The sequence below is a fragment of the Perissodus microlepis genome, chromosome 19 (assembly GCF_051167445.1).
Source record: "Perissodus microlepis isolate ML-2025 ecotype Zambia chromosome 19, ASM5116744v1, whole genome shotgun sequence".
In the NCBI taxonomy this organism is placed as follows: Eukaryota; Metazoa; Chordata; class Actinopteri; order Cichliformes; family Cichlidae; genus Perissodus; species Perissodus microlepis.
In genome coordinates, this window is record NC_140479.1 from 20,149,992 (window position 1) to 20,164,368 (window position 14,377).

Genomic DNA, 14,377 nt, shown 5'->3' on the forward strand with positions numbered 1-14,377 from the left:
TTTCTGAGTCAAATGAGGCTTTGTATTTCAAGTCTTTGTGTCTGATTTTAACTGGGTTTGTCTTTATGTGTTGGTGAGTATCTCAGTGATCATTGCTAAAATAAGTATTTGTCCTCTGCTGGCAGAGATTTGGTATTTATGAGTAATTTGAAACAAATCAAATTAGAAAGACTTAATAACCTCAGATTCATTACACCAAGCCTGTGTGTGCATCTCTTATTATTGTAAAAGCATGCAAACCAACATTTAAATGTGAACAAAACTGCTACAGTTGCAGTAATAATACTTTACTGCAACTGCAATAATACTTTTAATAATACTTTGGTGATTTATTGCAAGACAAAGACATGTTGAAATATTTTCATAAAAGAAAAATAGCCAGTGGGCACATTATACGATCTTACAGGGCTCTGGCTAACAACGAGGGCTGCGAGTCTTTTATCCACTTGTTAAATTATTTCTTTAAATATCTACAAGTCAGAGACTGTTTTAATAAAGAGATGAAACCTAATTTGATTAACATATTTAATGACTAAAAGATAAATAAAAGATTGTATATGAAACTCCTAAAAGTTACCCAGCTGCTGATATTTGAGGATGATTGCAGTAATATCTGGAACAAAAAGCCTTCTTCAGTGCCACGACAATAACTTGGTCTTAAACACCAAAAAGACCAAGGAGATCATTGTAGATTTCCGGAGGAAGGGTCATAACAACCATCTGCCTCTCTTCATTGGCAGTGAGGCGGTGGAGAGGGTGAGTAGCTTTAAATTCTTGGGGGTAACTGTGACCGAGGACCTGTCCTGGGGCAACCATATCACCTCAGTTGCACGGAAGGCCCAACAGCGCCTCTACTACCTGAGGAGACTGCGGAGCGCACACATTCCCAGATCTCTGATGTTGAACTTCTACAACTGTGCCATCAGCAGTGTTCTGACGTATGGATTTCTAGTGTGGTTCCCCAGCTGCACCAAGGCCGATCAGCAAGCACTCCAGCGGGTGGTGAAAGAAGCTGGCAGAATTATTGGAACAAGTCTGCCAGAGATTAGTAATATCTTCCCCACTCGCTGTCTGAGGAGGGTGCATAGTATCCTGCGGGACCAACATCACCCTGCGCGCCACCTTTTCCACCTGCTGCCCTCAGGGAGAAGGTACAGGTCTATACAGGCCAGAACATCCAGATTGGCCAACAGCCTGTATCCACAGGCTGTGAGGCTTCTGAACTCTCTGTCCCCCTCTCACGGACAATAACCATATCCAACTCTTTAATAGCACTGAACTGGTCTGCATTGGTGCATCATATCTTTATTCTCTTTCCCCCTCCTGCCCCCCCCCCTCTTTCTTAAATAGATAACTATCATATCTGACATCATATCTCACAGTACAATAATAATATTGTATGGGTTGCATTGTTGTACTTTGTCATGTTTCTCAGGTCTTTGTCTGAATTTCTTATGAACATTACTTGTCATGTTCTAATGTTGTTGCTAAGGATTGTCTTATTGCACTGGAGTCACACTGGGTTAAATATTTACACTTGGGTTTTAAGGGGTATTTATTATTTTCTTTATTATTGTATTTATGGGTTGTACGGAAGCTCCAAACGCAATTTCATTGTTCTCTGACAATGACAATAAATACTTATCTATCTATCTATCTAATGGGAATGTTGGAGGCAGAGTGGTAAATCAGTCGCAGGCCATTTTTCATACATTTTCCCTACTTTCCTTTTCCTTTATTTTACCCAAGGGATTGTTAGTGAAGAATATTATGTCTGTGAAATCACTGTCACATCATAAATGGGAAAAATCCAGAATAAACTAAAAAAAACCCAAAACCTTAGTTTATCCTGGTCACAAGCTTGAACGTTATCATATAGAGGTGGATTCAAAGGATGACCCATCTGCTCCATCAGAGAAAAAATGACTTTTTTCGTAAGAATGCAACCTCATAAACATTTAAAGAAATACAAAACATTGACTAAATACTCCCTGTGATCCCATGTAACCTAAAAACTATTCTGTGATGCATATCTGTCCATGTATCTGACCACACAATGCTTTTTTGTCTTTGTGTGACCATTTATAGAAATTGCTGAGAACTAAATATAGCCCCGAGGCCTTATTTTGGATTGCCCCATTTTACCAGTTAATCACTACAAAGTAAGGTTGATGATCAACTGGGACATTTCACGCTGAGTTTCTCTGGAGCTCTTTCAATCAACGTGTCCTTTCAGACAACCATAAACACATCCAAAGCGAGAGGGGGAGGTCACAGAAGATCAAAGACTTAAAATGAAAGATGGTAATAAATATAGAAAGATTTATGGGTGCTCTGCTCATAAAACTGATTGCCTGTATCACCGGGAGTGATGCCTGTTAGCACATGCAACATATGACATGCACACACTCAGTCAACTCAATTTTTAAATTACACAAAAGTCTTGATCCAGTCTTGGAAGGTGGCAAATAGGTGCAGTAGGTGGAAGTACAGTATGTAAGGTAAAAACTGAGTTTTCACAATACAAATGAGCTTGAAAGTCAATATTTGGTACCATCAGACTTATTGATGATCTGTCCACAGCACCCACCTACCCACCCACCCACACCCACACAAATATTCAGTTAACAGTAAGAGGAGAAGGAGACATCAAGGGGAAAGAGATGAAGCTGTGGTCAGATGAGTAAGCAGAGTTCTGCTCCTGACTTGCAGGGAACAAAATCTATCGCACAATTCACTGCTGAGGGTCACTCAGTCCTGGTGTTGTCATGGTAATGAGAATTTAATAGCCCATACTTTCTTGTCTGTGTATTTCAATGTGTGTGTGTGTTCCTGTACACATGTGAATATTGGATGAGTTAGTCTGCTGGGTCATGAACAGCAACGACTCCTCTGTCTTTCCGCATCAGAGATCTTTCTGGGCAAATTTGTAGCTGTTACTTTTGCTCTATTGACTCCCATGTAAAAATCAAAAATGCAGTCAGTGCGTTTGTTTAAAGCACCCTCATGTAGCAGCCAGGAGGGGTTTAGTGTTGACAGATAATCAAAAAGAAGATCAGTGTGTTGTGTAGTTAAAACTTGAACTGGAAACAATAAACAACAGATTTTTTCATCATAGACATTTTTATTTTGCTTAAGAGATCATTTGTGGAAGCCCTTTTGCAACATCTGAGACCTGAGAGTTTCAACTACAGTAAAAAAACAGAAGGAAGCAGGAATTTTTTCCCATTTGATGGTCTGGAAGTAGAAAAAATGTTTTAGTAAATTTTAAAGATGACAATTAAAACATTTTCCGGATCAATTTGTGCTGAGCATTTAATCAGTGAATCAATAAATCAACTAATCATTTCCATTTTGCTTAACTTTACCTGAACTGTCCTAGTGTGACAAACCCCAGTCATTAGGCGTAAAATTGATGTTTAAAATCAGGTGAAAGTCCCAGAGTACCAATGTTCCTTTTCCTTCAAAAGTGAGATCAGAGAAATGATCAGTAAGATTGGGTCTCATTTCCTGAGTGTTTGTGTACATGCATGTGTGTATGTGTCTAATCACAAACACAAAATGCGCATGGGGCCCTGCTGGCGGGTCTAGTTTTTGAACTGTTGCTCTGATGAAGACGGAGGGTACAGCTAAATAATACTTCCAAGCATGCACACAGGAGCCTCTCCACCCCTATACCTCCAGGGCTCCGTGGGGAACAGGCTGAGCTTGTGCTTTACCCTCAGCCTGCTGGGCTCCTAAAAGCTGCACCTGGCCCCTGCAGGCTGGTGCTGTGAAAAGAAGAATAAAAACCTCACACGGTCCACATCACATAAACCAGCTGTCTGTCTATTTATACCAAACTGTGGTCTTTGGAGACTTTATTGGTTTTTCTTTCTGATTTTGGGATGTTTTGCCCTCACTGTTATGGTTGTGTGTGTGTGTGCATGTGTGCCATGAGATATCATTTTTCAGCCTGGGGGCAGGGGCTCTGACTGATCCTGTAACCAAGCCTACTCCTATACACCAAGCAACATTTTTTTTTTTTTTGAAAGAAAGATTATATAGCAATGCCCCCCACCACCATCACCAATCCCTCTGGCCCCACTTTCTCTTTGTGCACTGGTTTTGGAAAAGCATGAATGCTCTTGACAGCACTTGCCTCATTGCTAATTTAGATATAATTTATTCAGCTTTATAAACTTCCATGTCAGCTTGTCTGTATTCATGGCCTTAATGGTTATAATAACTTTAGACTCTTGATACACAAGCAAATTTTTGCACAGAAGGTAACAGCTGTGGTAACAGGTTTTATACAATCTATCTGATGTCTTTATTACTCAAATGCTCACTAATACTCTGGGAGCTACATCAATAGCAACATCTTGTGATTCACTGGTAAAGGAAATTACAAGGCAATAAAACTCAAATAATTTTGTTCATGATTTTTTTTTTTTTGCAGCACATGCTTTTGAAAAAGATCAGACATCAAAAAACTAAATGGCACACAATACATTAACACATTACTTTTTTAAAATAAAGTAGTTCTATAACAAAAAGAAACAGTCTACACTGGCTTTGAGTTTTTCATTCTCGAGCATTTTGACAGAACAAAATATTAAATAAGAGACCTAATCTCTCCAAACAAGGCAACCTGCTTCACCAGCATTTATCATCTTATTTCATTTATAAAAACAAAAATACTCTTTTCTTTCTTTCTTTTTTTTTTCGGGACTCATTGCTGTATGAACACTGACGTGATGGGATGAAGCCGGATAATCTGGTTCGGGATGATCATCTGTAATTAGACCAAGAGGGACAGAGGTTCTTTCATCTGTCAACAACCACAGAAGCTTCATCTCACCTCTAGGTGGACTGTCTGTGACCGCAAAAGCGCTGGTTAAGGTTTGCTAGCACATCTGTACGTGTGAGCTTATAATGTGTGCTTTATATCGGAGGAGGCTGTGTCTGCACCGCCCCATCGGTGTGTGCGAGTGAACAGCGTCAAGCTCATCCTACCCCCGGACTGGTCCTCTCGCAACCCCACGCAGGATACTCACATCCTCACACATGCACACATACACACACATATATCTACACACATACACACGCTGATACACAAACCAGGCAGACCTGGAAAACCGGGGCGCTTCAATTAGCGTTCCTCCGACGGATCCCTGGCGTGGACATTTTTCATTTTTTTTCTTCTCAGCCTCCGTGGAATTTTCTCATGTGTGGTTTTCTTTGCGCATAGAGCGTGGACGCAGCTGAGGTGTGTTTGAGAAATTGGGCTATTTCGGAGGTTATAGAATAAACGCTCGTTGAATGGGAAACACCAACACAGAGGCACTGCTACCTTTCCCTCATCTCGACAAACAGGCTCACTCTTCAGTTGGTGAGATTTGCGCACCCGAGACCGGAGCCGGTGTCTGCGCTCTGCCGGGCCGGGCGCGAGTCGTCAGGGAGGAGTAGGCAGGATGGAGGCGTTTTTTGCAGAGGTAAGGCCACTGAGAATCTGTGTCACGGTTACGGAGATAAACATGAATGACATTAATGGCGTGATGATGCCTGGATTTACACCGCTGCATGTCTATACTGCAAGATACGGTTTCATTTTGATTCACGTCAATTATGGCAGGTGCCGCTTTGCTTCTGTCGAGCAGAAGCATCCTCACCGTCCGCCCCCCCAAACCCAGAGGAAGGCCCACTATATGTTATAGTCTTCATGTATCTGGGGGAAAAACACCGTTTGTTTCATTATCACTGCAGAGGATCAGGGCCTGACTGCCGGCTTGGTGAATTAATTCAGAGCAGAGCCGCAGAAAAATTGGCCAAACGGGAGCTGACACGGGCTTTTGCATCCATAAGGATGACTGCCGGATTAAAGCCAATCTGTTAAGGGAGGGTAAACCGTGTTGGCCTTCAACAACAGCCCTACCACGGCATGCTGCCGTGAACAGACCCACTGTGTGTGTGTGTGTGTGTGTGTTTTTTAAATTGCGCTGTGAATGGGATAGAGATCGGATCCATGGCAGGGTTTGGGCCGGTAGAGGAAGGTAAAAGAGGAGGGAGGAGGAGCAGTGTGAGGGATATGTCTGTGTGTGTGTGTTTGTGTGTATGTGAGACCGAATAGGTGAAGCAGGAGGGAGATAAATTAACTGCCCTTGTAATTGAAAATTAAGTAAAACATTGGTTATTAATTAATCTCCCACTCTCCCACAAAGATGACACAACCAGTCTCATTTTCCTCTAATCTGATCCAGAGTTGTAAGCATTTTAGGCTGTCATTATCTGTTGCTTTATTTTCTTTCCTTATAGGTCCTTCGCTGTACATGTTCACACCCTAATCAGGAGATACAAGCTTCCTACCAGTCCCTGTCTTCATTTGTGTCTTGTTCCTCAGACCCCCATTTAGTGGCTCAGGCACCCAAACAGTCTCGTCCACTGACTCCGATGCCAGTATCCATCCTCTCCAAGCTACTTATCCTCCCCCCATCTTAAGTTAATCTGATATGGGTTTAAATGCCTCTCACATTGGCAGTGATGTCATGCAATTTATTAGTGTGTGTGTGTGTGTGTCCGTGTGTTAGTGGTTGTGAGGGTATATGTTTGGGTACCAGAGCTATGAGAATCACTGCTGATCATACTTCTTCTCTAACTGCATGACATAACCACGATAAGCCCACAGATTACCACACAACTACATCAAAACACAAAAACCAACACTCCCGCTTTATTTCCCATCAGTTTGTCTGTAATATATTGATCATAGCATTGATTCACAGACCACCATAAAGCAGCCCCACACTGCACAGACTGTGAAAGGCTGCATGAGATCTGAAAATGGAGTGACTTATTGAGTTACGAGGCCCTGCAGACATGCATAAGCTGCTACCCAGAAACATGACTTCATGCAGTAGTCGGGTGCTGAGTAATCAATCCTTCTGGGAGGTGTCTGTCCAGCATCCACTTAGTTTCTTTCCTCTTCTGCTTTCATTGCTCCATCCTGTACCCCTGCATTCCTCCATTTGGATCGCTGAAAAAAAAAAAAAGAGTGAACAACTGACCGCTCTGTCTCTGTCTCTCTCTCAACCCAGGCAGAAAATGTGATGGCCATCCAGCCAAGCATGAAATATCAGGTGGTATTAGACTACTGTATAATCCCCGCATAATCATACTGGCCTGGTTAGTAGTGAATTATGGCAGTTGTGGTGACTTTATGCACTCTTAATATGAAAAGAACCCAATCACTTCCTTGTTATGGTGGCTGAAAAACAAAAACCAATTGTTACTCTTGGTGCAGATTCCATCTGGTATTTTGAGTGTTTTTTAAATTTAAAAAGTGCTTCTTAAGTTCTTAGATACTCTTAGCTAGTTTCAAAATTTTAAAATTTTAAATTTTAAAAACTTTTAAAAATGTCTTAGCTTCAGTTCTGTTGTTTATATGGAAACCTGACTGGGCTTTACAGAAGCTGGAAGTTTTGGAGCACAATCAGCAAACATTTTAAGTGCTTTGTCTTGAATAGATTCTATACATACAGTTTTATGCCCCGGTGATCACTGTAATTAAAATGCTTTTAAATAATGCTTCAAAATAATTTTCCCTGGAGCTGCTTCATGATGACTGCTGAGTACTTTGCTGTCAGCACTTGAGTATCTAAATATGCTTATGAGTGAGTTGGGTGACATTTGTTTTCAGGGGTGATAGTTTGCGTTCGTGTCAGTGCACGTGTAATAGATTTGAACAGGCGTAAAGCTGAAATGAACCAATAACTGTGAGATAGGCATGTGCGAATAGGCAAGGAACAGCTTTGGTGCCATTTGTTTTTATCCAGCTTGATATTCACTAAAGACCCTTCTGTTTCTGTCTCGCTTGCTTGTCCGTGTAACTGAATAAACAGTAAATCTTTATTTACTACCTTTCAATTTGTTGAGTGGTCGCTGTATCCTGTACCGAGAGTAGTTGAGGAGCAATAAAAGGTTTCTCACACTATGAGGGTGATTATAAAAATGTAATCTTCAATGTGCATTCTCCATGGCAATTTGCACATATGCAGTGAAACATTCATGGAAGCATTTTTATGCAGCTTGAACAGCATAAAGTGTCTTCTAATTGCAGAAAAAGAAAAATCGGTCCTTTTTCTTTCGTGCAATGGGTGTTCATGGAAAAAACCTTAGGGTAAATTAAGCAGAGCCCATGCCAATCCATTGTGGTACAAATTATGCTGGATTTGGTATGAAGTGCATACTGCAGGAATCTGGTTCAGTGGAGGTAAGGGAACAGTCACTGGAGATGTGTGACCTATATTCAGCAGCTCCAAACACATTTGTTCTGCTTTGGAGCTGCATCAGTTTTGCTTCTCTCTCTCTCTCTCTCTCTCTCTCCTCTTTTCCCTTCCCTCTGATGCTCTCTCTCCCCCTGCGGCCACTCTCTTGGTGCTTCTCCATCTCGCTCAACCAACCACTTTAAGAGCTGCTCAGTCAGCCTCCCTCCCCCTTCTGGCAGCTCTGTCTTTCTCTATTCTCTCCTCTCTGTTTCCACTTTATCTTTTTTTCTCTCCTTTAAATCACTTCTTTTTTTTGTTTTTTGTTTTTCCCCCAGCATGTGTAGGTGTAACAGCTCTGCCTCATCTAAAGTAAAGCTATGTTACAAGATATGAATTTAATTACATTTCCCATGATACTATGGTAGTATATAACTATCAAATGTCACAATTTTCTGGGTAACAATAAATGAAGCATGTTACATAATTTTTATTGTATTTTGTCTTTCCTGATTTAAAAGTCTTTAATTATATTTATGGGCTTCTGGACTAGACTGTGCCCAATTTGATTGATTGGACTAATGGTCCTAAACCAACAGAGCGGTTCAATTTCTAAACCAAATGAATTTGTCTGGTTTGTCAAAAAAACATTCTAATGCTATTACGATAAACTCAGATATCAGATATCATACATATTAAGTTGTAATTAAATTGGCAAAAATCTGAACCATTTCCACAACCATTAATCATTATTAAAACAACCATGGGGTAAACCATGGAGCCAGTATACTCTCTGTACTGGACATTTGGTGTTAAATCTTTGCCAAATCAAACATGCGGATCATTGAGAATGAGATTTCTTATGCTGTTGTTGAGTGAAAACAAAGGAAGAGGAGTGGGGGTAGGCACGTTTAGAGGCAGCGACAGAGAAGGGAAGGTAGTATGGTGGCTATAGAGAAGAGTTTTAAATGTAGGGACTGTGACTGGTAATGCCATTGAGGCTGGAGGAAAGAAAAAGGAAGATTACAGACAAGGTTTATGGATATAGTGAAGGAGGACATGCAGATCGTTGATGTGTCAGAAGAAGATGCAAGGGAGAGGATAAGATGAAGGAAGATCATCTGTTGTGGTGACCCCTAATGAGCAGAGGAATGAAGAAGAAAAAAAAACATTAGGCATGACTTCAATCGTTACATTTTTTTGTCAGCCCTAGCATTAAAAATACCCACAGGCCATTGGCAGTGTCTTGCAATTTTTTACTATAGGGATCTAGATATGCAGGGTTTAGTCCTCTGACCATGGTTCACCTCTAGAAATGTCATGAAAATTGCTCATTTAGATTTTGCATACTCCTGATGACAAGTTGCAAAAATTTTGCACTGAAAGCAAATTATTCCTTGATAGAGATCTTCACCAAGAGGTCTTCTTTCAACCCTGCTAAGCTTCTTCATTGCTGAAATTTGGTAGTTTTTGTGTAATCATGGTGGCAGATTGACAGACAAACAACAATAAAAATAACAATAGAACACAAGCTTTAGCACAGACGAAGGATATTTAAGACGAGTTAAAAACAGTTAAAAAAAATTAAACAAAACTGTGAGAACAGTATTAACATTTACTGTGTTCTTTGGTAACAGCCTAGTCCTTCATCAAGTTTTCTAAAATTTGACTTAGTTTTTGCTTAACAAACATACAAACTGTGCTGAAAACATTAAAATTAGATCGCAACCCCCTTCACCTGAACATCAACTCCCAGCATCCACCAGTGCCTAGAGGAGAAAGGCTGTTTCCATGGTATCCTGTTTCCACACTGTTGCCGTGGAGTCCTGTTGCCAGGGTGTTAGTGGGGGTGTGACTGTAGTTTAATCCAAGATGTGAGAGAATGTGATAATTAGCACAGAGCTCAAAGAGGATTTGTACTGTACATACACACACACTTGCTCCTGGTTTGTAATTTAACAGCAGACCTTGATCCAGTTTACCTTCGGAAAATCATGTTTGTTTTGGAATTAAGCTGTCCAAGGCTTCAGATATTCCTAAAATAACAGCTATGCAGCCAAGCAGGAAATAAAGGGCACTTATGTTCTTAAAACTCGTTGCATTTCTGCTGTCCAGTAGTTATATGGACTGCAGGTTAAATCCATGAGTTTTCTGCATAAGTGCCTTTGCCATCCTAGTTGGATGGACACAGGGGGATAGAAATCAGGCACTTTGTTAATTGTAAAAAGTTTTGAAAAGGAATCACGTAGAGTTCTATAAAGAAAAAAGGAGTTCTATAAAGATACATACATATACACTACATTAAAAACACAGAAATCCTGGTACATTGTCATATAATGGGAAAACACTGAGTGCTGAAGTATTTTCCATTGGTGGAGATGATGTTAGTAACCAGGACTGATGTTGTTATACACAGATCTGTCATAGTTAAAATGCTTTCTAACATCCAACTGATCTAAGATTTTTAAGACCAACGCTGATACTGATATTTGGTGATTTAAAAATCTGATATTTTGACTCTGATAGTTTGGCCACTATGTTTTTCTTTCAGCTGCACAAAACCTAAACAGATTTCTGTAACCTTTGTTATGTGTGGTAATTCTTTGAGTTATTTATGCTCTGCTCAGATCAGTTATGTTTGTCAGTTGTTGTCTTTGTGCCGTTCCAAATGCATGTTGGCGTCAGGCAAGTGGACAAACTATGCAATGATAATCCTCTTAACAACATTGAAGGGTGTTTCTCACCTGTCTTATTTATTGTTTGTATTTTCATTTGTTAGCTGTTACAAATGCCAACACTAATAGAGCTAATACACTTATATTAGCTAATATTGTAAAAGTTATCAGTCTTGTGATACATTGACCTGGCTCTAATGGTTTCATTGCTCATTATCCTTAAGGTGCCAACATAGGTATCCAACAATTGCTAAAGAGCACTGGTAACAAAAGATGGCAGAGACTACAGAATGTAGACCGCTGACATATTCTGTTCTCAACTGCATAGAAAATATGGATTTTTCAAGATTTTCATTAAAAAGCAAAAAGAAAGAATCAAGACACCTGAGTGATCAGAGACTACATTTGAACATACAAGCTTCTAGATAAAGAGGAGGGAATTCTTCAGTTCTTTGCAAGAGTGACTATATGTGACCACCCCACATGAGTGGTCACATGGGGTAAAGTTTGACCACTCATGTAACAATTTGTTACCTTATGCTTTATGGTTTCCTCCAAGGATCGATTCTTGGACCCTTATTTCATTTGAACATGCTTTCTCAAAGTGAAATCTTTTAAAAGTACCTGGAGACTCATAATATCTATGCAGATGACACCCATATTTCTTTAGCTCTCTTCCAAAGCACCTTTGGAGATATTGATTATGTTTGTGTCTTGAAAACTCCCCTAAAAGGGTTTTTGGCGACAACTGATATCCCATACCACTAACTTTCTCATTGAACCTTCCAATTTCAATTTAAAAAGGATCAGTGTTAGTTTTAAGCTTTGTTTCTTACAAATAATAAAAAGGATAAAAAAAATAATTATAATTATAATAATGATGCCCATGCAACATTTCAAAATATGACCTGGAGTCATTTTATAAAACCTAAATTAAAAGACACTCATGGTATATGACTATGGATAAATTAATATGCTCTTAATGTTTTTTGCTGTGATCATGTTTCCATTTACGCTCAGATGTTTATTTATACCTGCAGTGTTGAATTTACACTGCAATCCCTTTTAACGGCAGATGTACAGGCCAGTGACACCCACTAGCCCACATGCACATAAGCATACACACAGACACACCAACATGCACAAACCGCACGGATAAACACATGCTGTTGCTCTCCTTCCAGCAGCCATAATCTGCTAAAAGCCTCGCTGTCCTGATTGTATTATCACCTTTAATGGAATATTACTGACACAGTTTAGGTCTCCAACACAGGCAGCGCTACGCTAAGACGACAGATCAGAATGCTTTTTGCGAGGAAAAAGGCAAAAGAAGGTGTCTCTCCAGTTCACATACAAATTTACTACATATTTGTGATAATACTTTCTAGGATTTTCTGCTGCTCTTTGATTTGTGCTCTCTGCCTCATATTGACAGTTCACTCTCATGGCATTTTCATAACGTTATGGTGGAACTATAACTAACTAACTATATATAGCGATACAGGGTTAATTAATTAACTGTTAATAACTTAATCTACAGTTAACTGAAGATTTGTCACATTATTTAACAAAATCACAGAGGACCAGGCCATAAGTGGTCCCTTCATCCTGGAGCCTAATAAAAATTACTACCTGATGCTTGTGATTAGAAAGGGATTGACAGTTTTTACAAATACAGATACACAAAAGATACACAAAAGAGACAGATACACATAGTTTAAAAAACCCACGCTGGTCTTTAGTTTTCCTTTTATCTCCTGCTGAGCGGTCATCTTCTCTTGGCATCATTTATTAAATCGTGTCTCGTTTCTGTCATTTTGTGTCTTCTTCAACCTCCTGTACTTGTAACCTTTTGTTACACACTTTGCTGTTTTCCTGCCCTCATCTTCATTGTCCTCATTTTCCCCATTTGTCTGCCCTCTCTGTCTGTCTCCTCTCCTCTGTTGTCTTTTTAGTTTACACCGAGTTTGTCAGACGTGACTTTGCCCCACAGTGACTCCTCTCCTTCTTTAAGCTGTCATTTATTTATGTGTAGTTTGACTTTTTATCTCACCTTTTTCTGATTGCCATTTTTTAAGTCTTGTAGCTGTTGGTCAAAGTCAAAGTCTGACTGTCAGTGTGTCCAGTTTGAACATCTACAAGAAGCAATGGAACAATTTTCAGTGTCCTGATATTCAGTTTCCTCTGAAGATGGACCAGTCCAATAAGTCGCACTTAAACTTTGTATTTTAAATTAGCTAAACATTAAATTGCTAATACCAACATGTGCCATTGTGCATGTGCATTTAGCTTAAAACAGCACAACTTCACAGATAGCCAGGGCATCAGGACCAAAAGTGTCTGTTGAGAAGGTTAGCGCGGGCTCATTAGTGTATGTAAAACATGCACAGCTCTTGAGTATGCTTACATAAAGAATGTTATGGTGCTTTTACAAGCCAAAATCATGCATGATTTAAAATCCCCTTCCTGTGTCCCTCAGAATGTCTCCCAGCTCTGCAGCTATTTTTAGATCACTCCCTCTAAGTCCTGTTCTGACCACAAAAAATGATATAAAACCAAAACCAAAAAGGCAGCACTAATGATAGAAGAAGTCCAGAAATGCACAAAAACAATCTTTAAAGGGTGGAGTCATGAAACACGTTGTCTACAGTTGACCCTTTGTTGCTACACTGGATTCATATGAACCAGAGGGGTTTATTTCTTCGTCTCTTATCTTTCTTCTCAATGCAGCCATGACAGTCAACAGCTTCTTTTTAAGTTGATCACATATCTAAGCTCGTGTTAACCACAGAGCATAGCTCTATGTCATGACCAGTGAAAAACATTTAAGGTTTAATGATGACTTTTGAGTGATTCCATTCCTGCAGATGTTGGTCATATGTTTGCACTCAGCATTTGCTTTGGAGAGAGCTCCTCTCAGAAGGAGAGATCCTTCATCAGAGACTATCTCCATGGGAAGAGCCTTGATTATATGGCACAGGGGTCCATGTAATTGCCTGAACAGACAAAAGGGCCTCTATCAAACATACGTATAGCTGAGCGCTCATTGGATATGTCTAAATTTTTATCTAAATGTCTGACTTTAATCTCTAAATTGTGACTTTTCTCAGAAGAGGATTAAGGCCAGAATTCTGATAAGAATAATTCACAATTTGAAAAAGTGTTGAGTTCAATCAATCAGTTGTGAATAAAAAAAAAGAAAGAAGATTTGGGGCTCACAGAAGAAAAAAACACACTCATGCATTAGCCATCATCATCATCATCATCATCATCATCATCATCATCATACATATCCTAGCTGTACTTGAAATTATGCTGCTGTATTTCTGTCACAGCATTCTACGGGAAAGATGTCTCGCTATTGTTTTAGCATTTCCTGTTGGTTATAGAGTCGGATGTAAGACTTGAGGTCAGAGGTCATCTCTGAGGGTAAAGTGACAATAGATGCTTAATGGAGCT

At 39.7% G+C, this 14,377-nt stretch overlaps 1 protein-coding gene across 2 annotated transcripts in view; it reads left to right on the forward strand.

Annotated features, from left to right (window-relative positions):
* The first annotated feature begins 4,957 nt into the window (after positions 1 to 4,957).
* The window catches only part of myo10l1 (myosin X, like 1), a 48,922-nt gene continuing 39,502 nt past the window's right edge, over positions 4,958 to 14,377 (forward strand). For both annotated transcript variants that reach the window (XM_084915655.1, XM_084915656.1), the window contains exon 1: positions 4,958 to 5,477. In XM_084915655.1, coding sequence (XP_084771781.1) covers positions 5,457 to 5,477 — 21 coding nt within the window. In that variant the 5' untranslated portion in view covers positions 4,958 to 5,456. The remainder of the gene's footprint in view (positions 5,478 to 14,377) is intronic.